A 25,791-nucleotide genomic window follows, 5' to 3' on the forward strand; every position below is an offset into this window, starting at 1 on the left:
GTACAGTTAGCTATATGTGTGGTTGGTCCGATTATTATATTTTTTCTATTATCTGTTACACACTCACATAATTTTTTGTTGTATTTCATGACATATTTACGTAATTTTATTGTTTTTCATGATATACAACAAAAGTCGCGTGATTGTAGTTAGGGGTGGCAATTTTCGACACGACCTGAAAACACGACACGAACCTAACACGAAATTAATGGGTTTGGGTTGAGGTTTTGGGAATTCGGGTCAGAATCGGGTTGGACCCGATGAACCCGAAAAGAAAACAGGTCGATTTCGGGTCAACCCGTGATGACCTGATATGACCCGATATGACCCGTTTATGAATTAAAAATAATTTAATAAATATAAAAATAATTTTATCTAACTAACCTAAGTTATTCTTTTTTTCAAAGGCATTAATTACTTAATCATAAATGAATTTATTTAATTTGTGTGAAGTTGAAATTATTATATTTGGACAAGTAATATATTATATTACTTTTTACTTTTATACTGTTTTAATTTATTTTATATTTTGTTTGGGATAAAACACTTTTACGGTGTTTAATTTATTTTAGATTTGGTTTGGAATTACTTATTTAAATTTTTATTACTTGATTATGTAATTAGTTTTGTGAGAAATTGATTTTATTAGAAATTACAGTGATAAATTAATAAATTAAAATTAAGTTTCGGGTCATTTCGGGTCGACCCACCAACCCGTTAACCTGAAATTTTCGGGTTCGGGTCAGCATACCTGACCCGTCACGGGTTGACGGGTCGGGTTCGGGTCAACAGATTTTCTGACGGGTTGACCCGAACCCGACCCGCCAACCTGATTTGGACCCGAATTGTCACCCCTAATTGTAGTCACAATAAATCATGAAAAGAGTATGACAATTACACCTAAGGCCAACGTACCTGTCCTATTCTCGCAACTATATATATATATATACATCCAAACTATTGTATGTACCATTGGGCACCTGAAGAGAAGCCTGGTATTAACAAGACGGTATTGGCCCGATACAAGTGTAGTAAGAACTTGCATAGCCCAAGAATGAAATCCAATTCCTAAAAGGGGAGGGAAAAAAAATCCTGATGTCACTATCTATTCCAATAATGTTCAGAAAGGTACAACTGGTTGACGATAACAAGTTGTAGATTTTTTTTTTCCCAAAAAGCCTCCTGTATATTTAATTTTTACTTTTTCCATTCATTAATTTGCAGTTTCGATTGCTATTATTTTTTATATGTACACAAATACAATTTATAGGCTGTTGGAAAATCAAGCTCCGCTTGCTGACGTCGTCGTCTGGATCTTTTTTAGGCTCCGATCACCTTCCGGTGAGCTCTTTTATCCAAATCTACCTCTTTTACCTTAATTTCCATTTCTCTAATTTTTATGATTATTTGTTTATTAATTTTTTTTTCTCTTATTCTAATTTGGGTTTTTCTCCCTGTTTTTTCTTTTTTTTTTTGTTTTGGTTAATTGTGTTATGTTACTTGGCGATGATGATGATTCAGTAAAGATTGGATTTTTTTAATCTGAATTGGATAAATTGGGCCTTTTTTTTTTTTTAAAGTTTCCTAGTGCTGATTGTACAGCCAATCTATGGTGTTATTGAATTAGATACATCCAAATTTTAATAGATAAATTCAAAAGAATTATTTCCTTTTCGTGACAATTTTAGGTCCCATTTTACCACGAGGGAGGAAAAATTAATGAAAATAAAATGGAGATGTTAAATTTAGATAAAAACCAGATAAGAGTGATGTCTGATGATTCTCTTAGTGGAGGATGTGTATGGGAGAGAGGTATTTTGGAGGGACAAGTATAAGCCTGCTTATTAGTGTGAGATCAACGGAGTATGTCTTGTTAATGATGTGATGTTGATCACTAGTTTGTTGTAATGAATAAGTTCCATTTTGGGTTTTTGATCGCGTGAATTACTTTCAACCGATTAGAGGGATTGACAGTTTATTAAAAATCATGAGTCGAGGGGTAAATTCCTCCTTAATAGCATATTGCTACTCTGGTTTGTATTCAAGCTAAGTGGATTAGCTGGCAGCCTTGTTTGGATTGCCATTTTTCCTCAAAATAAGTTTTATGTTTTTTGTGAACACATTTTCCAATCACCTTTTTACCTCACATACATTAAATCGCTACAGTATATTTTTCTGCAAAAATTCCAGACAATGGTAATCCAAACGGGTTAAAACCATGGACGAAGGGTAGAAAGGTATCATTTTATGAAAGTGGAAGAGTTCAATTATCTTTTTTTACTTTTGTTCTGGGGAATAAAGGAAGGGGAACACGTAACTTAAATTTGTCGTACTGGAGAAGGGCTTGAACCACCGCTTCCCCTTTACACCCTCCTCTAGTTCACCCCCTTCTACACTAACGTGCTCAGATGTGGATGGATTTCCTTGCTTCTTGCTATAGTTTGCTGCAATAGCACTCTTATTTAGCTGTAAGCATCTTTTTTTTCATGGTATATGCACACTTGATATCTTCTTATACAACAAATGGCTAAAGACGGGATTTTACATTTATTTCTTTGAGGTTATAGAGTACTAGAAGGCTTCAATGTTGATTATTTTTTCTCGATTAATTCATCAGGGGTGAGAATAAAGATCGGAGCTTATAAATATACTTGGAAGACAAACAATAAGAATGCAGGGAATACCTTCCTTGGTTGATCTATGTGTTCAGATTGCAGTTCTCAATGTTCGATATCTTGGAAATGTTGGAGAAACAGAGTTCCATCTACTGGAGCGTATTTTACCGCATTGCACCATGGATCAGTTGATACACGTTGAGAATTGTACAGAGGTAACTATTTTAGAAAATTTGCCCAATTTATTTCTTTCTTTGCATATGTACTTATTATGGACTGGCTGATCTTTTTCCCTTTTGTTTCTGTTTGGTCGTTGCAGGGAAGAGATCTTAGCCCAGTAACTAATAAACTTTGGAAGAAATTCTTTGAGCGGCAATTTGGTGCTGAGAGTGCTGAGCTTGTGGTGGAAAGGATGAAAAAAAGGAGGGTTGAATTTAAATGGAGAGAATTGTATAAGGTAATAGAGTTTTCTTAATTTCCTCTTGGTCTCTGCCTAGAAACTGATAAATAGCTTTGTCCAAAAAAAAGGTACCTGGCAAGGATGTGGCTTTATGTTGGTTACTACTCTTTTTTGTTTTTGGCAATAATAAGTTTCAGTATGTACTCACCTAAGGTACATTAAGAATCTCACAAGATATATAGTATTTGTGGACTTCCCCTTTGTAGTTTATCTACATCACTACATCTTTCCTTCTTAGTATCTGATTTCTTCTAAGTTGAGTAGTTCTTATTTTCATCATTGAAGTCTCAAAGTCCATGGCGTTTGAATTTAAGCAAGCTTATTTTGTGATTGTTTTACTTGCAGGCGAAGTCACAGGAATTAGAAGAGAAGGAAAAGAAAATATCAGAACGATTGAAGCAGCGGTATGCAAATGAAGCAGCTGGTATGTACTTTTTACTCTCTTTTCTTATTCTTTTGGATGGTGCATGTGTTACATCTTGTTTTCTTTATTTAGACTCCTGGTTCATGTGCTAAATTTTGGTCATCCTTTTGCAAAGTACCATGAATGGTGCAGATAGAAACCATTTATCATTAGGAAGCTTTGTTGAGTCAAGAAAATGGAATGCAGTTTTGCAGCAGTTTAGGTTGGATTACACTATCAGACCCTAGTTGTGGATAGAATTAGTGGCAAGCAGTTGCATCAAGTGATGACATGGATGGCATCTAGCAAGTCAGCAGTGAGTGGGTGCAAATCTAAATTTGGAATAAACATGGTCTGAACCTTAAAATTGGGTGTCTTTTAATCAACTTAAGCAGTTAAAAGTGCTTAATCATGAGGTGCATTCAGTAGCTTAGCATTGGATAAAAGCTTCCTACACCCAGTCATTGGTTTGGCTTCTTGTCTTCTTTCTTTTCCTCCTTTTGTTGTATTGGGTCCTGTGTCTTGTTCAACTCATCAGTCTCTTGGTGTGGCAACATCGGATGCATTTACTTTTGCCTTCTGAATGGATTGTCAGACTACATTTGGTAATTTAAGTTGATAATGAATGCTTATCATTTTGCAGAGAAACAAAAGAGGCGAGTTCAGATATGCACGAAAGTCCCACCTTCAAGCTGTAAAAGAAGTTTCTTTGGAGGTATACTTTGCATTTACTGGAGATTTTATTTGGGTACACTGCACTTGACATAGCAAAGAGCTGAAATTCTCAGTGACTGCATTGCATAGCACTGCTTATAATGTTGACATATTCTTCTATTTGCAGCAGCAGGACCTTACAACGGTATGTCCAACGGCAAAAGCAGCATAATGAAGAAGGCAAAATTGGAATTTTTAAACAGGTAAACTTGTCTTGAAGTGGTGCAAACCTGAGAGTTTTGATGGCATTCATAGGATGGATGTTTTTTTAGGCCTTGTTTTTATGCTTAATGTAAAAGCACTTAAATATTTTGGATCCTACAAATCAAACATGATTTTGTATCTGAGCCTTCTAAGGCAGTCAATTACTATTTGAGTTGACAAAAATATAAGGATGTCTGATCTCTGTCCTCATGCAGGTACTGTGTGGGCTTGTGAAATTTGATTTTTCAGACAACTGAACAGGGTTAAATCTAGTTGTTAAATTGTCACACAGTTTTTGACCTTGTAAAGAACAAATAGCAGTTAAAACTCTGAATGCTGAAATAGAAACAACAACCAGTTAAAACTCTGAATGCTGAAATCTGCTTGACTTTGACCCCAAACTTATTATGTCTCGACTTATCTTTGGTTTACTCAGATTTTACTTGGTTAGTTACGATTTAATGCTTTATTACTTAAATATCCTGAACTTTTCTTCAAATATTTAACTTTCTCTATATCAACAGTCGTGAGGTCAAAAATTTAGCAGCTGTGAAGAACAAAGCAGTGCAGACGAGTTACAGGTAATCGCTTAATTTTCCACGCCAACTGTCAATATTTACTGCTGTGAATCCTTGGCCACATTCCTTATTCTGTTGCTCGTAATTCAGTGTTTCTTCTTCTAGGAAGCCCAGTGGTTTTTCTAGTGTTGCTTCTTCTTCAACATGCAAACCAAAGCCCGTGCAGAGGAGATTTTAGTAGGCTTTGTAAACTTATCTTTCTAGATTAGCGTTATTATTGCATTGCCAAAGGTTACCTTTAGTTCAATTGAATTGTAATGTACGCTTAAAGAATTGGGTCAACTTTCTTGATCCATTTATGTTGGTGTTTTATTTCTTCCAATGTATAGACATCCTTTTGCTTTCATTACAGAAAAGTAGTTTGGGCGATGATGATAGATCATAATTTTGTTTCTGATTTTTACCGTGATCTGCCCCTCGTAAAATATTGGCAGATATGATGGCTGGATGCTATAATATACAAGTGAAATGGTCTATGATACGATTTTGCACCTACACATGGCATCCTGGATTTTGGCTCACCCAAACCAACATCTGTACATCAATTAAAGCAAATAAATAGACATGACGGCCCAAACTCTTTCAAGAAACTATTCTTTTGTCAGTTGTTAAAGGAGAATGAGTTGGATGTAACACAATGATTAACATGAAGATGACTATACCTGTTCTATTGTAAGTTTATGTACCTTACATTTTTCTTCCTTCTGACTTCTCCATGAAACAAGCTCGTTTTTGTGTGCATTTATCCTGAAGGAAAAGCTTCATAAAGAAAACAAAACCCAAAAAAAAAAGAGCATAGTAGCAAATTAGCCCAGGCTGAAGAGGTTAAAGAACAACGGCTGAGTCTTCGTATTTGACATTCATTCAAACAATTTTCGACATCTATGTACAGTGTCTATATCTTCTTTACATGTGCAATGGGCCACTCGAATTAAGGTTCAAATTGTTAGTCAAGTGGCTGCGGCAGGAAACTTTTAACTGATTCCCTAGCCCGTGTTTTAATTCACAGGCGCAAGATGTCAAGCAGCTCGAGAGAGAAAAAGGATAACTCCCAATCAGAAATCAATTGGCGATAAATTATCCAAATTCAATAAATCTTGCTGATGCAAAAGATGAACGAATTAACTCACAAAGACCTTGATACAAACCAACCTCTTGGGTTTTACAGAATAGGGCATTTAAAACCAATAGAATGTTGTCTGATCCCTAGATTGAGGATTCAAGTCTTAATTTGATCTGATAAGTACAAACAAGGGTCGAACTCTTATTCAAAAAACAAAGCCTAGTTCATCTAGTAATAACTTCTATTCCTGTAACATAGAACAAACAGCAAAATGAAAGGAACATGTCACATGTTTGGAACGACTCAAGGCCTCCGTTCAGAAAATGATATCCTCGTCTTTCTTTGAAGCTTGGGTTAACAAGTCGTGGGCTGAATTAAGTGGAAAACCTTTCTTCAAAGCAATGTCCGCAGCAACTTTTTCCTCAGCAAAGGCCTTCGCAGCAGCAACCTGTCTGTCAATCTCTTTTTTCTTGTAACCTTGTATCTTCTTCAGCCTGAAGAAATCCTCTCTTTCCAATTCATCCAGTTCTCCCTTAATGTAACTTATTGTGTTCTCCAACCGAGGCTTCACAACATTCTCAAGTGCATTGACCCTGCGATTTGTAGTTTTAATTGCCTCATCCAGAGTCAAAAATGAAGTCTGAAGAGATGCAAGCTCAACAAGCACCTCAATTGCTTTAACATAAGCAGTTCGGCAAGCCTGCACCTGTTGTCCACCTCTTGCTAACCCAGTCAGGTCATTTTTTGTCTCTCCATCAGTGAAATATTCAAATTTAGGGAGCTTCACACCGGCAATATTTTCTTGGTGCGATCGCACTTTAAGTGATGCATTCTGAACATTTTCAAGGACAACATGTTTGATGTTGTCACCAGCCACATATTTAGCTTCTGTCAGAGAAAAATAGGAACTTTTCAAAATTTCACCCATTGACTCCTTGGCAGACACAATCTTCTTGAGAATCTGTCGAAATTGCACAGTCAAAGCATCACTTTTCTTCTTGAGCAAAGCATGACCTCTCGTTGCACCCACAAGGCGAGCTTTCACAACTCCAAGCATTGTAACAGTAGGAACAACATTCAAGCGCTGTGATTGCCCAGACATTTTGTCCAATCTCTTAGCTGCAAAAATTATTATAAAATGAGCATTTGTAACCTCCCAAAAAAAAAAAGTGCTGATTGATAATTTAACATCAACATGCCAGTGGAAGATGTTTTATCATAGATAAATATGAAGCAGTTGTTCCCAAATAAAGTTTTTACTTGAGGGTTCAGCCATAACATCAATCATGCAGTCAATGGACTATAAACCTCCAACTATAGCTGACCAACTCTATCAAGTGTAAAGCAAGAACCATTTATTTATTAATTTAAAAAAAACAATATTCTTTCCTCATCTTTATTCCCATGGGAGTTCCCTCAGATTTGGCAAACTCACTTTCAAATCTAAGTCCTTATTCTCCAAAGCCACCTCCCCCCCAAAAAAAAAAAATGACAAAACACCCACACTTTGGAAAACTAAAAAAGTAACTAGAATGTATATGTTCAGAAAAGGGAAAAGGTAAGGAAAGGAACTGCATTATTTCTTTTCCTCTCTGATTAAGCCTCCATCTCACCTAAGTTCTAAAGACTTTTAAAGAAATAAAATGGAAGTCAGTATGCAATCTCATCAGTGTAAGAGACTTCACAATGCAGCACCTCGTTATATCGTTTCTTCTCTCATCTTTTTCAAACAAAGTTCAAATTTCTTTTCTCTCTGCACCAAATAAACTCAATCCACGGGACCATTCATAAATCTGCTAAAAAAAATCACATAATCACACTTCAAGTTGTCACTCAATCATCTAGGATAACTATCCCATACTCTCAACAAACTCATTATATCTTCATCATTCCCACAACTTCCTCAACCAATACCTCAAGTTTTCACTTGAAAATTCCACCAAAGAAACAGGTGCAAGCATACAGACACACAAAATGTTCACCTACAGACACTATAGTCCCTATCACAATTAAAAAATTTTCACCAAGCCACAAGCATAGATCAATCAATAATCACCAATTCCAACTATTTTCTGTACAAAAAGTGGTTTAAGGAAAAAAATAAACATTTCAGAAAACAGATCACAAACACTTGAGCTCCATATTCCTCAATATCCAAATCAACACAGAAAATAAAACCCCAAAAAAAAAATAGAACACGCACTAGTATGTACCACAATTCTTAACTAAAAGTTAATGAAGCAAAAAATTCAGATACATAGCAACCGTAATTGCAAAAAAGAAGAAATTTATGAATTCTAAAAACAGAGAGAACAGGGAAAGCGAAACAGACGAAATTTGTGCGCAATTGTATATACAGACGCAGTGAAGGTGTTTGTGCGTGAAGACGAGAAACTGAGAGTTAAAAAATACCTGCCGAATGAAGATGACTTGTGAGTATATAGATTATGTGGTGGTAGCCGCCGAGATAGTGTCGCCGGAGGAGGTGATCGCCACCGAGGACTGACGCCGGAGGAAGCGGGAATGGGGGTTCTTCGGGAAAGATCGCGGACTGGGATCCAAAAACAAGCAGCGTGGTCCGATTGGAATTTTGCTTAGTTGTAATAAATAATAAATAAATATAGTTTGAATAATAAAATATAATTAAATCAATAATAGTAACGATAATAGTAGTAATAATTCTGCCGCTTAAACTTCTAACTAAGGGTGTTACGTGTTGTAATTCAGCTACACGCAATTTTGACTTTATCCAGTTGGTAGGTCCCAACATGTGATGTCCTTAATCAATTGTCACCGCAATTACAGAAGAATTACTCCAATGATTTTGATGAAATTTTTCCCTTAACTTTTGGCTAAATTGTGAGGAGCCTTTTTATGCGTTGTTTTTTTTCTATTAAGTTTAGTTAATTTGTCTAAATGCATAAGTTATAATAATTGTGCTTGTATATATTTACATAATAAATTAAGTACAATTTAAAAAGATTAACAGGTGCTTATTGAACACAGTTTTTTTAAAAAAAATCTATCAAAGTTTTGCACACATGTCATGAATTCAATATACACTGTCAGTATGTATATGCTTTACTCTAATAATAATCACCACCACGAGTTTAGATGTGTGTTTGGATTGTAAATTATTTGAGATAATTTTGTGAAAAAGTACTGTAACACTTTTTTGATATGATGTATATGAGATAAAAAGGTGATTAGAAAATGTGTTAATGATGCAAGCAAATCAGTGTAGGTAAATAAAGTGATATAACACACAATCCAAACACAATCATTTACTACTAGAGCGATGAATGTTGTTCTGTTTCTTTCATCCAAAAAAAAAAATGTTCTGTTTCTGCTAGTAATTTATTTATTAGTTATTAAAGGCCAAATTGTCTACTAGAAATTTTCCATTTTCAACTCCAGTGTGCATGCATATTATCAGGCCATTGCTGGATTAAAGGCAAAACACCGGTACACACAATTCCATATATGCCAAAGACCCTTTATTCTGACAAAATTTCCAAAAGATTGTACCATGTACAAGAACTGAAAACAGAACTGATGCTTTCCAGACACAACTTGCAGAGTCAGATATAGGATCCATCAATGGACCAAATATAACACCTCGATTACATACGGATTCTTATTAGTTGCTATTACATTGAAAGTATATCATCAACATACTAGATCGACACAGCCTGTTGAACACTTCATTTTCTTTCTTTTTATTTTGAAGCATCATTGATCATAGCTAATCATAATCTTCTCGCCTCTGGCTGAGCCATGGTTGAGCTTAGGCTCCAGAACCAGCCAAACGCCTTCTGGTGGCGTTGGAAACAGAAACTTGGCCAAGTCTATCCACCTCCTTTGCAATCATCCGCTCTTTCAGTGGCATATAGTGCCGCAACCAGACACCAGTATAGACCTGCAGTGAAATAGGATACAATGGCATTGTAATATATGAGCTTCAGAAATTGTTTCAAGCAGCACTCTGACAAAACAATGCATCCTCCGTTCAATAGCAAATAAACTACCACTATTTCCTCAAACCAGGACAACGATAGAAAAGATGGAAACAGTAGCAAGCGAAACCTTAGTCGAAAAATTAAGATTTATACTTGCAAATGAAAATTTAGAGCATATTCGGTCTATTCATGTGAAGCTGCAAAATATATATATATATATATATATATATATATATATATATATGAAATGGAAGTACAACAAACCTGTGAAGGTCTCATTATTTTTGTGTCAGGATCATCTAGAGACTCTCGCCAATGAGATAAATACCCAGCCATTCTAGGAATGGCAAATAAAACAGGAAAGAACTCCGTGGGGAAACCCATTGCCCTGATCAAGAATAATCAAAATCTGTTAGAAAGAAGATAATGCATTAAGAATTGCTTGCTTGATAAGAGTGGAATCAAATTTATTTTCCCCATTACCTATATATTAGCCCAGAGTAAAAGTCAACATTAGGATACAACTTTCGCTTAACAAAGTACTCATCTGAAAGGGCAGCTTTCTCCAAAGCAATTGCAACCTGCAGGTGGCATAAGAAATCAGATTATATAGTGCAAAATAAGTGGTATTTTATAAAGATGAAAGGACAATATATTCAAATTATAAAAGCTTATGCTACAAACTAGTGATTGCCAGTACTTGGTTCAACTCAAATAGATGATAGTTAATATTTAAAGTGAACAAATTCCACCTCAATGAGAGGATCCCGGCCAACAATTGAAAATACTTCTTCTGCCAGCTTCTTTATGACCTTAGCCCTGGGATCATAATTCTTGTATACACGGTGTCCAAAACCAGACATCTTGCGCCTCCTACAGAATTAATATTCCAGAATAATATCAGCAGAAAAGCAATGAAGCCATATGCTAAGAGATAGTATCATCATTTGTCTGAAAAGCCATACCTGTTCTTCACACCCTCGATGAATTCCGGGATTTTGTCAACTGTTCCAATCTCACTCAGCATCTTAAGCACAGCCTTTTGAAGCAGAAGAAAAGCAAGCTTAGCTATGTGCAGTGTTGCACTATAAGACTAAGGCTAAACAAAAATAAAACCAATGACATATCTGTTAACATCATATTGACAGGTAACAATGTCAATAACGTTTTTTATCCAGCTTAGCATTTGCAATGCTGTCCCTGGTCAACTGAAGTTTTTAGTTTCTAAAAGAAAAAATGGCAATATACCTCATTGGCTCCACCATGAAGAGGACCATACAGTGCTCCCACTGCTCCGGCAAGAGCAGTGTATACATCAACACCACTGCAAAAAAGAGAATCAGATTTCTGACCAAGAGCATATGTATATTCTCTCAGTGCAGACAGAAAATTCATATACCTTGAAGCCAGATGTCGAGCAGCTGCTGTGGAACAATTCATTTCATGTTCTGCATGTAATATAAAAAGGATATCGAGAACACGAGCAAGACGAGGATTGGGCTTATACAACCTATTACCTCTGCAGATTTTGCCAACATGAAGGGTTAAATTAGCATCCAAATGCCTTGGAAGCATGCCTAGTTGCTGTAGCAGCATGTATGCAGGACATTATGCAACACTTGTAAGAAAGGTAATTAGTCTGAATAAAGTTTCAAACTTTTCTGTACTGCAGTTACCATTATCTGCCAAGCACTAGGCAAAAAATAGCAGCACAACTTACAATGAATCAAGCATGTATAGGAAGTTCTCCGAGTAAGAAAGATTGTTTGATGGAAGAACAGGTGGCCTTCCCGCCATTCTTAAATAGGCTGCTGCTGCAATTGTAGGTGCCTGCAAAAGATAAATAGAAGTTTAAAAACAGCTGAAATAGGCCAGATAGTTTTATTATGTTATATTTTTCAAGTAAAAAAAGTCCCTATCAACTATCATCATAAATCAAAACACTTCATGACAAAACAAAGAAAAAAAAACAAAAAACAAAACAAAATAGCCAGATGAAACTTAAAGCAAATAACCAACCTTCCCAAGTATGCGGACTATTTGTTTATCTCTAACTTGCTTGGACTTGTATAAGTCTTGGCCCTGCATAAACAACAAGAAAACAAAATGTGCAATAAATCACATGAACGCCTGCTTTGTTTTTTATCAACAAATATGCTAAATGATCATAATCTACCAGAGACATAAAATCAACAGGGATCAGATGAACGCCTATAACCTGAGTATGCCTACCACTAAGATAACAAGGCAAGGGTAACATAAGTACTTGAAGTTAGGGTTCACTTACTCTAAGAGCAGGATTGGCATCAGGATGAAAGACAGAGAGAGCACTCATGGCACTGACGAGCACACCCATTGGATGAGCATCATGAGGCATTGCCTGTATGATATCCTGCAAAACAGAATTTGACAAACATCAGAAATTCTTCACGAAGAAAGTTTGTTTTGTCTCCTCATCAAGTAAAGAACAACTGTATGATAAAATATACGCACCAAAATACCCTGTGGGACAGCTGAATGTTGTGAAATAGCAAACTCCCAATCTGCCAACTGACTTTCAGATGGTAGATTGCCATACACTGTCAAAACAAAAAACGCTTTATTTGTCAAGAACTCTTCAGTTCCAAGCATAAACAAGTGATTCGAACAAACAGATCATGCAAAGAGTAAGCCTTGCAAATTGCGTCCTCCACGACTTCCCAAGATTTGTACATAGAAAACGATTCCGGATTAGATGAGGAAAGGAAGAAAGCATGCAAATTGCACTCTCCTTATTGAAATCTTAACAGCACCTATGGTACTTAAGAGTCCTCACCTGCCAGACAAATTCATGCACCAGACTGCCCATAGAAATGTATTAAGCCATAGACACATATTAAGCCATAACAAGTGAACTCATAACAGGGTGATCTTCGTCTTGGATAATACAAACAATCTGCACAGAAGATTAAGCCACAGAGCTGGCCGAAGTCCAATTTGGGGGACACTCAGTTCTACATCAAGAAAGAAAGGTAGCTACCAACAGATTACGTTCCTCAAAAAGTATGAATCAAAAGAAAGGGAATCTTAATAATAGCCTGGTAGCTGGTTAATTAGTACTTCATGCATAGGGGAACCTTCAAACTCTTGTTTTACTAAGGGTCAAAAGAATGAACCCCGTATTGCTGCCCCCTGCCCCCTGCCCACTCCACACAACCCCAACACTTTCACTTCACCGTATATGACATGCCTGATTGAAAAGAAATGGTAAAGAAGAATGGGAGCAATATATCATTCACAAAATCTATGGAATACTCACTCAAGAGGTAAGCCACTTCGACAAAGGAACTTCCTTCAGCCAGCTCCTCAATTGGGAAGCCTCTGTATCTAAGAATCCCTGCATCTCCATCAATGTAGCAAATTGATGAGCGAACAGGAGCTGTGTTCAGGTAGCCTGGATCATAAAGTTTGAGCCCCTTGTCAATTGGTCCTGCAGTTATCTGTTTATTAATTGTATCAGAAATCTCCAAAAATCCAGACTTTTTCTCCCCTCAGACAATAGCCAACATGAACCAGAATTTCACCATTTTTTTTCACTTTTTACTCTATATGGAATTTACCATACCTTCATGCAATTCCAAACCTAGAATTCCAATTTTTACAGCCAATACCACGACTAATCTTACATGCAGCTCAGCAATCATATAAATCATGCTACATGAGATTTTTACTCAGCTCGGTAAGCACCTCATCACGCTCAATCCCAAATATTTTAATTTCGAGACCTTAAAATATAAGACCAAAAGCCAGTCTTTTGAAAATGACAATACCTTTGCGGTACATTCTCATAAAATGAAAACTAAATATACAGTAAGGATTCCAAAGAGATGTAAAATTAGACATGTAACCTTTAAACAAATTCAATTCTCAATAAAAAAAATAAATAAATCCGAAATTATAACAATAACAAACTCAAAGAAAAAAAAAAGAATCAAAACTTAAATAACGAATAGCTACAGCAGTTAATAGCGAGAAATGACATCTTATTCGGCTTCAATTTTATTTGAAAAAAAAAAAAAAGTTAACCTTTTTGAGATCGGTGGCTTTAATAGTGCCTTCTTCAGAGACCTGGACCTGATACTTTTTACCGGTCCGTTCATCGATGATCGTCAACGCACCCTTAACGTTGGGCGGAGGCGGGACGGATTGAGCGGAGACGCAGGAACGTTCTAGAATTGAGCACGGAACGGCGTCGGAATGATCATGCGAAGCTGAAGCTGAGAGGTGAGCTGAGAGCACCGCTAAACGGCTACGAGCCACTACCGAAGAATCCAAATTCTCCATCTTTTCTTTTGCTCAGATTCAGTTGTAAAGAAAGAGATGAAAAGAGAGAGTAGGAAGTGTTTCTTGATTGTTACAGCTCTGTATATATCCGTAGAGATCGCTTGCGAAAGTACGCTGTAAGCATTTACGCTATTGCGTCTAACCAATTCAATAATAAATAATAAATCAAATGATTATCTTCTCTTATCCACCTATTGACTATTGTGCAATACAATTTGGATTTTGTTTCTTTCTTTTTTCTTCTTCTCCTTCTTTTTTTTTTTTAATAATGTATGTTACTATATTTAGGAGCACAAACAAATAAACTCTCAAAAGTTAATTTCCAAAACACACACACATATATATATATATAATCCATCTAATTCAAAATTTTAACATATATATATATACAGTATAATAGTTAAAAGTTTAACCAACTTTAAAGCCATGGAAATTCACAATAAATCAACAAATTCAAAGTGCACAACATAAAATAGAAACTGTACCAAGTAGCAACTTTCAATTCCCATCTACATGTAATACAGCAGCACGTTAGATTTTGATTTTAGATCAATTCTTATTAAAATCACAATACTATTTTTTTTGATGTAAAATAAGTCCAATTACAAAGACATATAAATTTGATAATTTCTTCAAAAAAATTTTGCGACACATATAAGTGTGTTTGGACATAAATTATTTGAGATAATTTTGTAAAAAAATACTAGAGCTGGCAATTTGTCCCAAGTCCCAATGGGCTACCCATGCCCAAAGGAACTTTGGGCGGGATGGGTATTATAATTTGGTATTGGGTTTAAGTTGGGACACATCCCAACTATACCCATTAATGAATGGGAAAGGATGGGAAATACTTGGGTACCCACTGGGCTCAAATGGCAAGGGCTCCGTTTGGATTAGCTGTTTTTGGTAGGTGTTTTTGAAATATTTTATTGTAACAGTGTATATGAAAAAATTTTACTATAAAATTTTTTTGAAATATTTGATATATTAATATGGATGGGATGTTTTTTGAGTTATTGTATATTACTGTAACATTGTATTTGAAAAACTTATTTTTTGAAAAAAAAGTCAATCCAAACGGAATCTTAGATTCAAAAATTATCTTTAACAATTTTTATAGTTATACCAGCGAATATAATCTAGTAGTCTTCCTAGTCATTATCCACAAGAATTTCCAGCATTTCAGTTAGTTTAGACCTGTCATCCTTGGACAATGATAAGGATAAATATTCAACATCCTAAGGACCTTGGCCATCTTGATATATGTTGGAATATGGCTGTATATCTATCTTTTCCTTTATTTGTTAATCCAATTTTTGGTGGGAATCTTGAGTATAAAGCACTTGCATGTTTATTTAATAAAACTAAAAGAAATTTAATAAATCAAAAATATAAAAATTATATAAAAATAAAAAATGAATTAAAGGAAAAAAAATATGTAGAAAATGGATTTGGGTATTGGGCGGGATCAATCTAAACCCATCCCAAAATGATCCCGCCCAAGTTAGTCCCAAAACACATATGGGTAAGGTTGGGCCCAAACCCATATGACTCGGTTCCATCTCAAACCCAAGCAAATCCCGCCCATCCCGCCCATTTTGCCACCTCTAAAAAATACTATAGCACTTTTTTAATGTGATGTATGTGAGATAAAAAAATAGTTAAAAAATATATTGATGATGCAAACAAATCAATGTATGTAAATAAAATAGAAATAATGCATAATCCAAACACACATTAAAATTTGAGCTCTCTAACATCAACCCTTCCGATATCACACTAGAAAGAAGCTTCTTTGGTGTATTGTAAGAAAACAAAAGATTAATCTCTAAAGCATAAAAATAATGGACTACTTGTTTTCACGTAATAGCGTGTTTGAATAGCAAATTATTTGAAATATTATTTAGAATAATTATTGAAACACTTTTTTTGTAATATGATGTACGTAAAATAAAAATATGTTCCGAGAGATATGTTCATAAAGAAAGCAAATAATTTTTGAGTAAGTGCTGGAAAATGTGAACATTTCACATGGCCCAAATGGTCGGTTTTCAATTGTAGATTGCAAATAAAAAATAAAAAAGCAAACAAATGGGAGAATTGAACTACAAAAGAACAAGGAAAGAATTAATATTAACCTATAATAATCGCAAAATACAAGATCGGGAATCCAAAATACCCAATAAAATATTCAAATAATCAGAGCAGAGGAAATATTTATCTCATTGGTCAGAAAACAACGGCAGTTCAAGTAGGCCCATTCACTTGCGTCTTGGGATGCTCAACGATCCTGCTTTCAATTCCGGGCATAGAATAGAACAACTACGGAAGCTTTGGTGCAGCCTAGCCACTTCCCATTCCCCAAAAACAAATACTGCCACCTACTAATTGCATTGCAAATTGCGGCAGTGTGCTTTCTTAAAATTCATAAAGTCTTGAACAAAAGTTACTGTGGATTATGTAGCGACCAAACAAAATTGTTTGTTCATAGTATCCCACCCAACAGCAGCCGCCTCTAACCACTATAATATATAAGCACCAGATGGAGATGGTTGGTGGACTCCAATCTTTTTGTCAACTGCGATTAGGAACAATATAAACCTCGACAAAACTGTAGCTTGATCCAGCTGAAGATTTAGCTCATTCAATGTTTTTTGTGCCGTAAGCGATGAAATTTACACTGATATCATCAGATAGAGACCATTTTCCTGTCAAAGGGTTATACACAAACCCTGCCATCTCTTGAACCTGGACAAACCCCAAGAGCATGAGACACCTTTCATAGGATTCAATGCTTACTAAAAAAGGGCTAAAAAATAAAGGACTGGGGTATGTATTCTACTTACAGAGATGGAGGCCCGTTGAAGAATTAGAACAAGTTCTTCAGGGGTAAGGAAGCTTGACCACTCGTGTGTGCCCTTGGGTAGCTGTCAAACAGAAGACTCATTTAACCTCTCATACGATTCACAAAGTAGTACAAAAAACCACACTAGATGATGTTGTGTGAAAAATCAGCCTGTTAAGCAAGGCAGCTATCTAAAGCAGACTAATCAAACGCTATCTCGGGATAAAAACCATGCAGTGAGATGGTTATCATAATGTGTCTCCAAATTGGTTGAATAAATAAGAGTTATCTGAATCGGCCAAGGTTGACCCAGGTACACAGTAAAAGATAATCAACACGAGTCATAGAAATTGAAGATTTTCCCGTAACTGTACAGAACTGAAAAATTGTCTTGATGAGCTGAACAAATGACAAGCAAGTTTATCATGAATCAAAATAGTAAACATGAATAAAAGAGTGTGTCAATTCTCTCAACTTTTATCCATTTACAAAAGGTCACCTTTTATTCTAAAGGACGTCAACAAATACCAAAGAATTGTTGCATATTAATGTTAAAGGAAAAAGTCAATTTCTTTGAAGGAAATTGGCCAAAAGAACGTGAAAATTATGACCAAAAAAGCTCCACTAACATTAAGCCAATAGACAAACATAGTGTGGATTAGATAGGCTTACCCAATGTAAGAGATACTCGGCAACAACAATGGCAGTTGCATATGCTCTCATGGAACGATTAATTGTTGAAATCACATTAGCCCCACCAGAAACAGCCAGTGCTGACAATGACTTGCAGAATTCAGCAGGTTCTGCTACGTGCTCAATAACCTAGATGAAAAACAACAACTAAGACATAGTACTTCCATTACAAATAGCAAGAAAAGGGAGCAAAAAAAAGAAAGATCATTAAATTGCTACTACATTACTTGCTAAATGAGATGGTAAAACACAAAATCTAGCATAGTAGGAAGAACTAGAAAGCAGTTAATAACCAAATACAAGTGTAAGGTTCAGTTTAGAATGTAGCAGACAATGCATGGCCTCCGTTTAGTCAATTTCACAGTAGGATAAATTGCATAATTGTTACCATAAACTTACCTCTAAAGCCAATACAGCATCAAATTTCCTCTGCTCTTCCACCAACTTTTCTGTTCATGAAATTGCGAGTGCATCAGCAGAATGAAGGACAAATAACAGTCAAAGGTCTTGATATGACTAAATTGAAAAAGATCAAAAATATTGTGCTTCATAAGTGTCACAAATAAGGATGAATGGAAAGTCATTCCATCTAAAAATGTACCAAAAGAAATAGTTTCCCAAATTTCAAAGAAACTTCTTGCATAGAGGCTTGAAACATTAAACTTCACCATCAGAGATTTGCTAAATCTGCTTCTATCTCTTTCAGAGAAATCTTTTAGAAACTAATCTTTACTCGCTAGGCACCAACTATATGAAAGATTTATGGTAAAACTAGAATACTGAAGCTTTGGAAACTAGAATATGTTGTTTGAGCACTCTATGCTGCCAGGCTCAGACAAGTTAGCGTAGCTCCACAACCATATTCATCATTAAGACTGCCACATACCTAAACTGACTCCTTAGAATCTTTTTCTATTGGATATAACCCCTATTCAAAATACCATCAGCCAAGGTAAACAAGCATACACTAAGCATATAAAAAGGTTGACTTGGACATTAAAAACTATAAATAATCGATGAATAACGACCTTCATATTTCAAAAACAAGTATGGCATGTACCAGCTGTTGTGCAAAGATACTCAATCGATGAAGTCCCTGGATCCAAATCCTGGAAAAGTTACATGTTCAATATAGCCCTATTAAATGCTGAAAGCTGTAGAAAAACTTTCTTTTGCCACTCTTGCAGGGAAAAAAAAAACAGAAAAAAACACAAGAACAGGCAAAAACAATTGATTGGAGTTTTAGTACAATAAGGTCCACATTGGGTAATCATAAATTTGTAAATATGGACGACATAGATATATATATACACACAAATGTAATGGACATCAACTTTCATATCCATCCTACAAGAAAACATACTGCATGAAGTCGAGCAATATTGATATTCTTCTCCACAGCATCAATTCCAGTCACAGTAGCACCCATTCGAGCCAAAGGCTGCATGAGAACAGCAAGAATTATGGTAATTCCAGCAGGAGTTTGCAGTCCAGACTTGGAAGACGTATAAATAAAGCAAAGTTTAGCAAGCATTATTCATGTACGAGCACACTATTCAATATCATTCTTTTTCCTCAGCAAAAACTAAACATTACCCTTCTGCCACATGCAGAGCAAGCTCATTTGAAATGTGAGAAACAGGATGGAAACTCTGACACGAAACGAAATTCAAGTTTCGTTAAAGCAATTCAGTTTTTCTTTTTGTTTTCATTTCTTATTTTCCACCTCATTTTCCATTCACAAATTCTTTATTTTCTACCAGAACAGGAAACTTTTACCCCTTTCTCAGCACAAGTATTTCACAAATGTAGAAATTACATACCTCAGACAGAATACCCCCTCCACAACCAACATCCACAAATTTCAGTCCTTCAAAAGGCTTAGCACTATATGGGTCCTTCCTACATCAAAAAGAATTATAATCAGCTACCACATAAACCAACAAAATAAACATACAAATAAAGAAAAACAATTTCGAGACAAACTACTCTGTCATGCTAGACTTTCTAACATTTTGAAGTACATCAAGAAAGGGAGAAACCATCAAGCAATCACAGTTTGGACTGTACCAGACAATTCACGGGAAGGTTGAGCCCAAACCAAGAAAAATAGCAAAAAGTGTACTAAAACGTTACAAAAGCTGATTGTTTTGACATTTAAAGTTGAGAATGTACATGTGGTATGAGTCTTAAGACATGTTTTAGTGCCTAAGTATGATGTAGGGTAGCAAGAGCACACACTGCAAACTCCAGAGAACATGTTATATTTCTACGTTAATATAAGACACGTCGATTACAATTATATCTGCTGCCACTTAGCCCCTCGGTCCCATTCACAATGCATACGTGATGAAAAGCTTGATTAAAAAAAAAACTCAAACTTGGAGATATTAGGCATCAATTAAACGTAAAATAATAATAATAATTACCCGAAATGGCGACATAATGTGGACCTTATAAAGGCAAGTCTTGTAGGGTTCATCACATGCAATGGCTTAAACGGCCCTTCAGCATCCCACCTACCCATCCAGAAAAATATATATATTTACACCTCAGAAAGGAAAAACAAAAAGATCGGAGCGTTTGAACATCCAAATTAATTACCAGGTTTCTGCAATGGCGGAGAATTTAGCAAGTTCAGCTTGATTTAAGGAGCTCGAAATTTTCTTGTGTGTAGGAGCACTATCGGCGTTAGTCGGTGAAGGCTTGGAACCGACTGGAGGTGGTTGCGGAGCATCTGAATATGGCCTGGAGTGGATGAGCGTTTGATTTTTCAGTAGAAAGATGAAATTAGGGTTTATGAGTCGGTGGTGAGTTGGTCTGGTGATGTTTCTGAGTTGACTCAGTAGAAGTTTTGAAGCCATTGTTGAAGAAGGCGACACGTTGAGCACAGTGAAGCTCCCCTGGGAGATCCTGTAGTGAATAATTCATGTTGGACGAATTCGGGCTTTGAAGGATAATGGTGGGTGGCCTCATTTGGCCCAGAATGAGACCTTCCGAAAATAATGTGGGCCAGTTTGAACTGCTAGTCCGGTTATAGAAGATATGATCAGCCTCGGGATCGAGCCCGCTCTTAGGTTGTAAATGGATCGGATCTGGATCGGAGATACTAGGGTGTAGGCGAGTCAAGTCGAGCTCGACTAGTGCTGTGTTCAAACTCAAATTTAATGAATTTTTAGGCTACTTGAGCTCGAGCGAGAGTACTTATAGCTCAATCGACTCATGGAAATATACATGAATCTTGAAGCTGGGTTCCTCGATCCTATTGTCAAACTTTATTGAGCTCGCGTACTCGAACAAAAACTTGAACTTTGCTGAAACATAAACCCCACAATGGTCATTTCATAATTTATATAAATAATAGAACTATTCAATTAAACTCGTCGAGCACTCGAGTAGCATATAAAGGAGTTCAAATTCAACTTGAGACCTGAAATAAGTAACCCGAACTTATGCTCAAACTCGGTCAACTCGAGTTCAAATCGAGCGTTTGATCGAATCTTGCGAGCGGCTTGGGAACAAGGAGTTACCACATCTATTGCATGACATAAAACAAATATATATAATGTCTTCTATTGAAAAACAACCTGTTTTAGGGAGGCAAATAAAATTGAAGGATATTTTCTTGTTGAAGGATATTTTCTTGGGAAAGGAACTGGGAATTTGGGATAGTAGGAAATAGATTGTTCTTAATGCTTTATTGCTGTAATGTCTGGTAAGATTTGCCGAGAAAATAATTAAACCAACACAAGCCCAGAATATTGCAAAGAATCATGAGAGAGAACAAATAGATTTCAGTTGTCTGGAGAGAAATGAATTACCAAACCTGATGACCAGAGGCAAACCAAAAAGTTTAAGTTTGGATGATTGTTTCTTAGTGTGATTTTCACAAAAATATTACTATAGCAACTTTTTTTTTTTTGGGGATAAATGTGTGTATGAGATGAGAAGCTGATTGGGAAACATTTTGCAAATTTCTTAAATGAAGTGTATAAGGTTTGCCATATTGGTTTCTGATAGTTTCGACTCTTTAAGGAAGTTGAAGAGAAGGAAATTTGAAGGTGTGAACCTATGAAAACCAAACATTAAATCCAATAGGTTGTAGGAGTATTTAGTTCTCGCAAAAGGGTTAAGTAATATACTTAATTAGTAGCCAACCAGTTGTATGATGACTAAGTAGTACAGATTACAAATATATTACTTGTATACTTAGAATGTATTTTGCTCTCCACATCACTAAGAAACTCCAAAAGCTCAAAAAATTTGTCACAAAGAAAATCAACTGGTTCAATAAGAAGTTGCAATTGCAAATTTTTTGCTACAATCAGCCCTACAAAAAATCTGCATACATTACATAAGAGTTAAAAGTCTATACTACAAATTGGAGGATTGCAAGACTATGGTACCACATGCTACTAGTATTTCCATAGCCTATGTCCATGAGGCTTTACTAGATCCAGTAGGCAAAAATCATTGGGAGGAAAGTGAAGCATACATTAGGCTGTAGTAAAGGATGATGTTTTTGTGGCTGTCTTAAATGTACCAAATGTACCCCCCCAGAAGAAAAAAAAAAAATTTTTTGACAGCGTGAAAAATTTAAACAGAAAGAAAACAAAAATAACCACTTTACAGTCCTGCAGATTGCCTAAAAGATTCTCGTGCGAGGATTAAGATGTTTTTCTTGCAGCTTTTTCTTGTTCACCCTTACCTCTCTTTTGTTTCTCACCAGGGATTTCTACTATACCTGATAATAACAAAGCTTTTGAGCTTTTCATGATTATTTCTCATGGAGATATGTGCTCTTAAGCATTGTTGTTTTTCCCTATTTTGGGTGCAAAAGATGAGATTCATTAAACGAAGAAGTTAAAACCAACACTCTCCTACAACTATTCTCTCATCAAACGAGCCATCGCAATCTCTTTACTCGTGAGACAATGCAATAGTATCCTGTGTAAACATCAAAGCCTGATTTTCCCTTTACCTAAAAATAGCAGAAGAAGAAAAGGACACAGCCCATTGAAGCAATATGTTTGTGCTATTAGTACTGTTTTGCCCACGTGAGGTTCTCTGTAACGTTTCTGTTGTTTAATGCAAGTGTGGATCTGTTGATGATGAAATGCTATAACAACAAAAACAGTTTTTTTTTTCCTTTTATTCATTGAAATTTATGTAGTATTACTATTTAGCTGTAGGAAAAAAAAGGGCTTGTTCTCGTTTGATTTTTATTTTTTTTTGTACGTAGCTGTATCATGATTTTGGATGATCAATTTGTTGATGTTCTCGTTTGATTTTTTGTGCGTAATCTAATTTTTTTTTACTATAATTAGCTTTTATTAAATGTAATGCAAACGACAACAAGCCCTAAATTGATTTTGTCACTGAGGTAAAAACCACTTCATTTTCCAATACGAGTTGTTATCTACCAGAACCCTTTTTAGTTCATGACAGAATATGAACAACTAATTTTCAGGCCTTGTGAAAATTTTCAACGTAAAAATAGTGCGGTGATAGTTATTCGGGTTGTGACAAGTGATTGAATGAACACTACTCTTTTAACTCTGATTGGAAAAGAAGATGGAAACTTTTGTGAGCCCTTTTGTTCTCTACTTGGTTGTTCTCTTTCTACAAAAGAGGAAGGTGGTTTTATTCTTTCACAAATTGGTGCTCCATGGTTCCATCAATTTCTTAAAAGCTGCATTCGATTTTATACATGTTTGATGTGTGCAGTTATTATTTTTCCGATCGTACAATATTGTGAAGGTTAGCTAGTTGTCCCACTATTGGCATTGATCAAGCATATTCCGCATGCCAAACTAGGTCCCTTCCGAATTGTTATTTTCAGGAGTTTTTTTTTTTTAAAAAAAAAATACACTGTAACAATTTCAATATATGTGAAGCATAAATATGATTAAAAATTGTGTTGGTGGAAAACGTAAACTTTTTTTTTTTTTGCAGAAAACTACGATCTAAACAAAAATTATGATAAAAAAAGGGTCGATTTCAGCAAAGATGATTCCATGCACTTTTTCTTTGGAGAGAGTTCTTGAATTATAGGGTTACAAACTAGTCGGGTTGAGTCAATTTTTGACCCTATCGAGCCTTTGACGAGTCTCAAATTCTACCGAGTTCTTCGTTATCTTGAGGTTAGACTCTAAGTCAAGCTCAAAGCCTATTAATAGAACTTGAATTCAAGGCTAACTAAGCTCAACTAAAATAAAGAGTAATTAAAATATGCGAGACATATATGCAATTCCATCACTAATAACAGAAAGATTTATTACGAAATACATAGGATTGAGATGGCTTGACGAGCCAACTAGCTAAATTCTCTATACTCGTGTTAGAATCGAGTTTTGATCGTATTCATGGCTCAATCACTTTGTAGTCCTTATACCCGGGTTAGAATCAAACAATCCTGCCTGGAAGAAATTGAATGGTTAGGCAATTTCTAAAACACCAGAAAATATGTCGTTTGCCCATATATGTCGATTGAGGAGTCGTCTAAATCTCCTTGTTACTAAATCTGTCATCACAGATAAAAAAGGACAGGACCAAATACCTTTGAATTGTCAATTTTCTGTAGGAAATTATGCAACAATCACATTCAACTTGACCATGAAGCGTGTATTTAAGTTTTCTTGTATGAAGTTATGGTCGTACTAGTTTTAAAATGTCTTTCGAAATGAATTATAAACACGTTGCAGTAGATTCTCTTCATGATTTTAAGAATCCAATGTCCTCCTTTCGATTAGATTAGAAATGGCTTGTGTATTCTAACTTCCTTTTTTTTTTTGGATGGAAGAAAAAAAAGGGTACATAGGTGTAGGGGCGTGGCAAAACGTAAAAAAGCTGCTAGCGGATGAAGACACGAAGGCAATGGGGCAAAGCTGCAAGGGAGAAGGTGCACCATTGTACTATAATACTGTTAAGAAAAGTTAAAATGTATTTTCAGTGTAAGAGTGAAGGTGGGATCCAGCTTCAGTTCTTGAGTCCATCAAGCGTCCTTGTGTTCAGTCTTCTGATGGTCTTGTTTCTTCATGTTAAAGCAGTCCCTGTCCTAACAAACCCCACACCTTTTTTTTCCCACCCCCTTGAATGTATCCTGGAGTAAATTTATTTTGTACTCTCTTCTGGTTGATGATCAAGATGTTGACACTTGACAGGTTTGAATTGAAGAATGGTGAATACTGTTACTCCCTCCATCCCTCCAAAATTTTGAACAAGTAATTTGAATAATGTAATATGAATTGGTTACTGTGAGTTGAATCTAGCAGTTAAAATCCCGTTTGGGAAGTGAGTTTTTTTGGTGTTTATTTAAAATTTTACTGTAATTTACTGTAAAAGTTTTAAAAATGTTTTTAAAGTGTATAGTTTAAAAACTTTAAGAAATTTTTTGACGTTACTGTAGCTAAAATTTTTAAAAAATTTATAGCAGACAAACTTGATAAAAAACTCAAGTGCCAAACAGGGACAGAAGGGGCTAGTATGGCATTCAGGACATGATAGAGGTTAATACGTAATATTATGATTACACTTATTTTGTACTTTTACCCTGCTTAATGTGGAAAATAGTAGTGTACCTGTCATCTCGAAAGAAGCAAGTTGAAGATTCATGTTTAAGATTTAGGTTTGGACATTTTATGCTAAAGTTTGTATGGTACACCTTTGGATCATGTGTGCATGAGGTTTCATCTTTTAGTTTTTTAACAAACTTGACAAGGACAGAAAATTGAGCAGCATATGTGTAATAGACTGTAATATTACTAATCTTTGTCTCCAAACGTGAGTTTTACTGTATCCAAATATAGTAATTTTAAGTAAAATTTTTGGAATGTATCTATGGCTAAATTTACTTCTGCACCTTCCAACGTATACATTTAGGAAAAACTGGGATTGCCATTGGGACTTTCGCTTGGTTGAGGCCCAAATAAAGA

The 25,791-nt window shown here is 35.6% G+C and overlaps 4 protein-coding genes across 7 annotated transcripts; 1 reads left to right on the top strand and 3 right to left on the bottom strand.

Annotated features, from left to right (window-relative positions):
* The first annotated feature begins 1,037 nt into the window (after positions 1–1,037).
* LOC113770755 (transcription elongation factor B polypeptide 3-like) lies at positions 1,038–5,351 on the top strand. 4 transcript variants are annotated; one of them, XM_027315329.1, is made up of 9 exons: positions 1,038–1,128; positions 1,271–1,341; positions 2,618–2,830; positions 2,935–3,072; positions 3,421–3,499; positions 4,122–4,193; positions 4,320–4,395; positions 4,921–4,977; positions 5,065–5,351. In XM_027315329.1, the coding sequence occupies exons 3-9, from the start codon at positions 2,672–2,674 to the stop codon at positions 5,150–5,152; spliced, it is 669 nt and encodes a 222-aa protein (XP_027171130.1). In that variant the 5' UTR covers positions 1,038–1,128; positions 1,271–1,341; positions 2,618–2,671; the 3' UTR covers positions 5,153–5,351. The 4 variants fall into 4 exon arrangements, with proteins under 4 accessions (XP_027171130.1, XP_027171131.1, XP_027171129.1 ...); XM_027315330.1 differs by lacking the exon at positions 1,038–1,128 and having other exon boundaries at positions 1,180–1,341; positions 4,323–4,395; XM_027315328.1 differs by lacking the exon at positions 1,038–1,128 and having other exon boundaries at positions 1,182–1,341.
* Positions 5,352–6,040: 689 nt separating this feature from the next.
* On the bottom strand, positions 6,041–8,626 carry LOC113770156 (V-type proton ATPase subunit D). Its single transcript, XM_027314542.1, has 2 exons — positions 8,450–8,626; positions 6,041–7,156 (listed from the first exon to the last, which is right to left on the bottom strand). Exon 2 carries the CDS (start codon positions 7,137–7,139, stop codon positions 6,354–6,356), a length of 786 nt encoding a protein of 261 aa, XP_027170343.1. The 5' UTR covers positions 7,140–7,156; positions 8,450–8,626; the 3' UTR covers positions 6,041–6,353.
* An 872-nt stretch (positions 8,627–9,498) lies between these two features.
* Positions 9,499–14,438, bottom strand: LOC113770466 (citrate synthase, glyoxysomal). The gene is made up of 13 exons (XM_027314929.1): positions 14,062–14,438; positions 13,295–13,475; positions 12,490–12,575; positions 12,284–12,388; positions 12,016–12,078; positions 11,717–11,826; positions 11,396–11,515; positions 11,245–11,320; positions 10,962–11,035; positions 10,749–10,869; positions 10,480–10,577; positions 10,261–10,384; positions 9,499–9,956 (listed from the first exon to the last, which is right to left on the bottom strand). The coding sequence occupies exons 1-13, from the start codon at positions 14,317–14,319 to the stop codon at positions 9,825–9,827; spliced, it is 1,548 nt and encodes a 515-aa protein (XP_027170730.1). The 5' UTR covers positions 14,320–14,438; the 3' UTR covers positions 9,499–9,824.
* A 2,125-nt stretch (positions 14,439–16,563) lies between these two features.
* Positions 16,564–20,765, bottom strand: LOC113770835 (ubiquinone biosynthesis O-methyltransferase, mitochondrial). Its single transcript, XM_027315430.1, has 9 exons — positions 20,462–20,765; positions 20,287–20,376; positions 19,681–19,759; positions 19,221–19,298; positions 18,918–18,966; positions 18,257–18,306; positions 17,837–17,986; positions 17,166–17,246; positions 16,564–17,067 (listed from the first exon to the last, which is right to left on the bottom strand). The coding sequence occupies exons 1-9, from the start codon at positions 20,719–20,721 to the stop codon at positions 16,960–16,962; spliced, it is 945 nt and encodes a 314-aa protein (XP_027171231.1). The 5' UTR covers positions 20,722–20,765; the 3' UTR covers positions 16,564–16,959.
* Between the last annotated feature and the right edge of the window lie 5,026 nt (positions 20,766–25,791).

The sequence above is a fragment of the Coffea eugenioides genome, chromosome 5 (genome assembly GCF_003713205.1).
Source record: "Coffea eugenioides isolate CCC68of chromosome 5, Ceug_1.0, whole genome shotgun sequence".
In the NCBI taxonomy this organism is placed as follows: Eukaryota; Viridiplantae; Streptophyta; class Magnoliopsida; order Gentianales; family Rubiaceae; genus Coffea; species Coffea eugenioides.

Bases quoted from the DNA above. Each gene is read 5' to 3' on its own strand.
- LOC113770835 (XM_027315430.1), bottom strand. From the start codon at position 20,721: ATGGCTTCAAAACTTCTACTGAGTCAACTCAGAAACATCACCAGACCA. The intron at 19,299-19,680 runs GTATGTAATTTC...GTTCTCATGCAG, and splicing joins GAGGGGGTATTCTGTCTGAG to CCTTTGGCTCGAATGGGTGC. The intron at 17,247-17,836 runs GTAAGCCTATCT...TCTGTTTGACAG, and splicing joins CCGAGTATCTCTTACATTGG to CTACCCAAGGGCACACACGA.
- LOC113770156 (XM_027314542.1), bottom strand. From the start codon at position 7,139: ATGTCTGGGCAATCACAGCGCTTGAATGTTGTTCCTACTGTTACAATG.
- LOC113770755 (XM_027315329.1), top strand. From the start codon at position 2,672: ATGCAGGGAATACCTTCCTTGGTTGATCTATGTGTTCAGATTGCAGTT. The intron at 3,073-3,420 runs GTAATAGAGTTT...TTTTACTTGCAG, and splicing joins AATGGAGAGAATTGTATAAG to GCGAAGTCACAGGAATTAGA. The intron at 4,194-4,319 runs GTATACTTTGCA...TTCTATTTGCAG, and splicing joins TAAAAGAAGTTTCTTTGGAG to CAGCAGGACCTTACAACGGT.
- LOC113770466 (XM_027314929.1), bottom strand. From the start codon at position 14,319: ATGGAGAATTTGGATTCTTCGGTAGTGGCTCGTAGCCGTTTAGCGGTG. The intron at 11,321-11,395 runs GTATATGAATTT...TCTTTTTTGCAG, and splicing joins GCTCGACATCTGGCTTCAAG to TGGTGTTGATGTATACACTG. The intron at 10,385-10,479 runs GTAATGGGGAAA...ATTCTTGATCAG, and splicing joins TACTCTGGGCTAATATATAG to GGCAATGGGTTTCCCCACGG.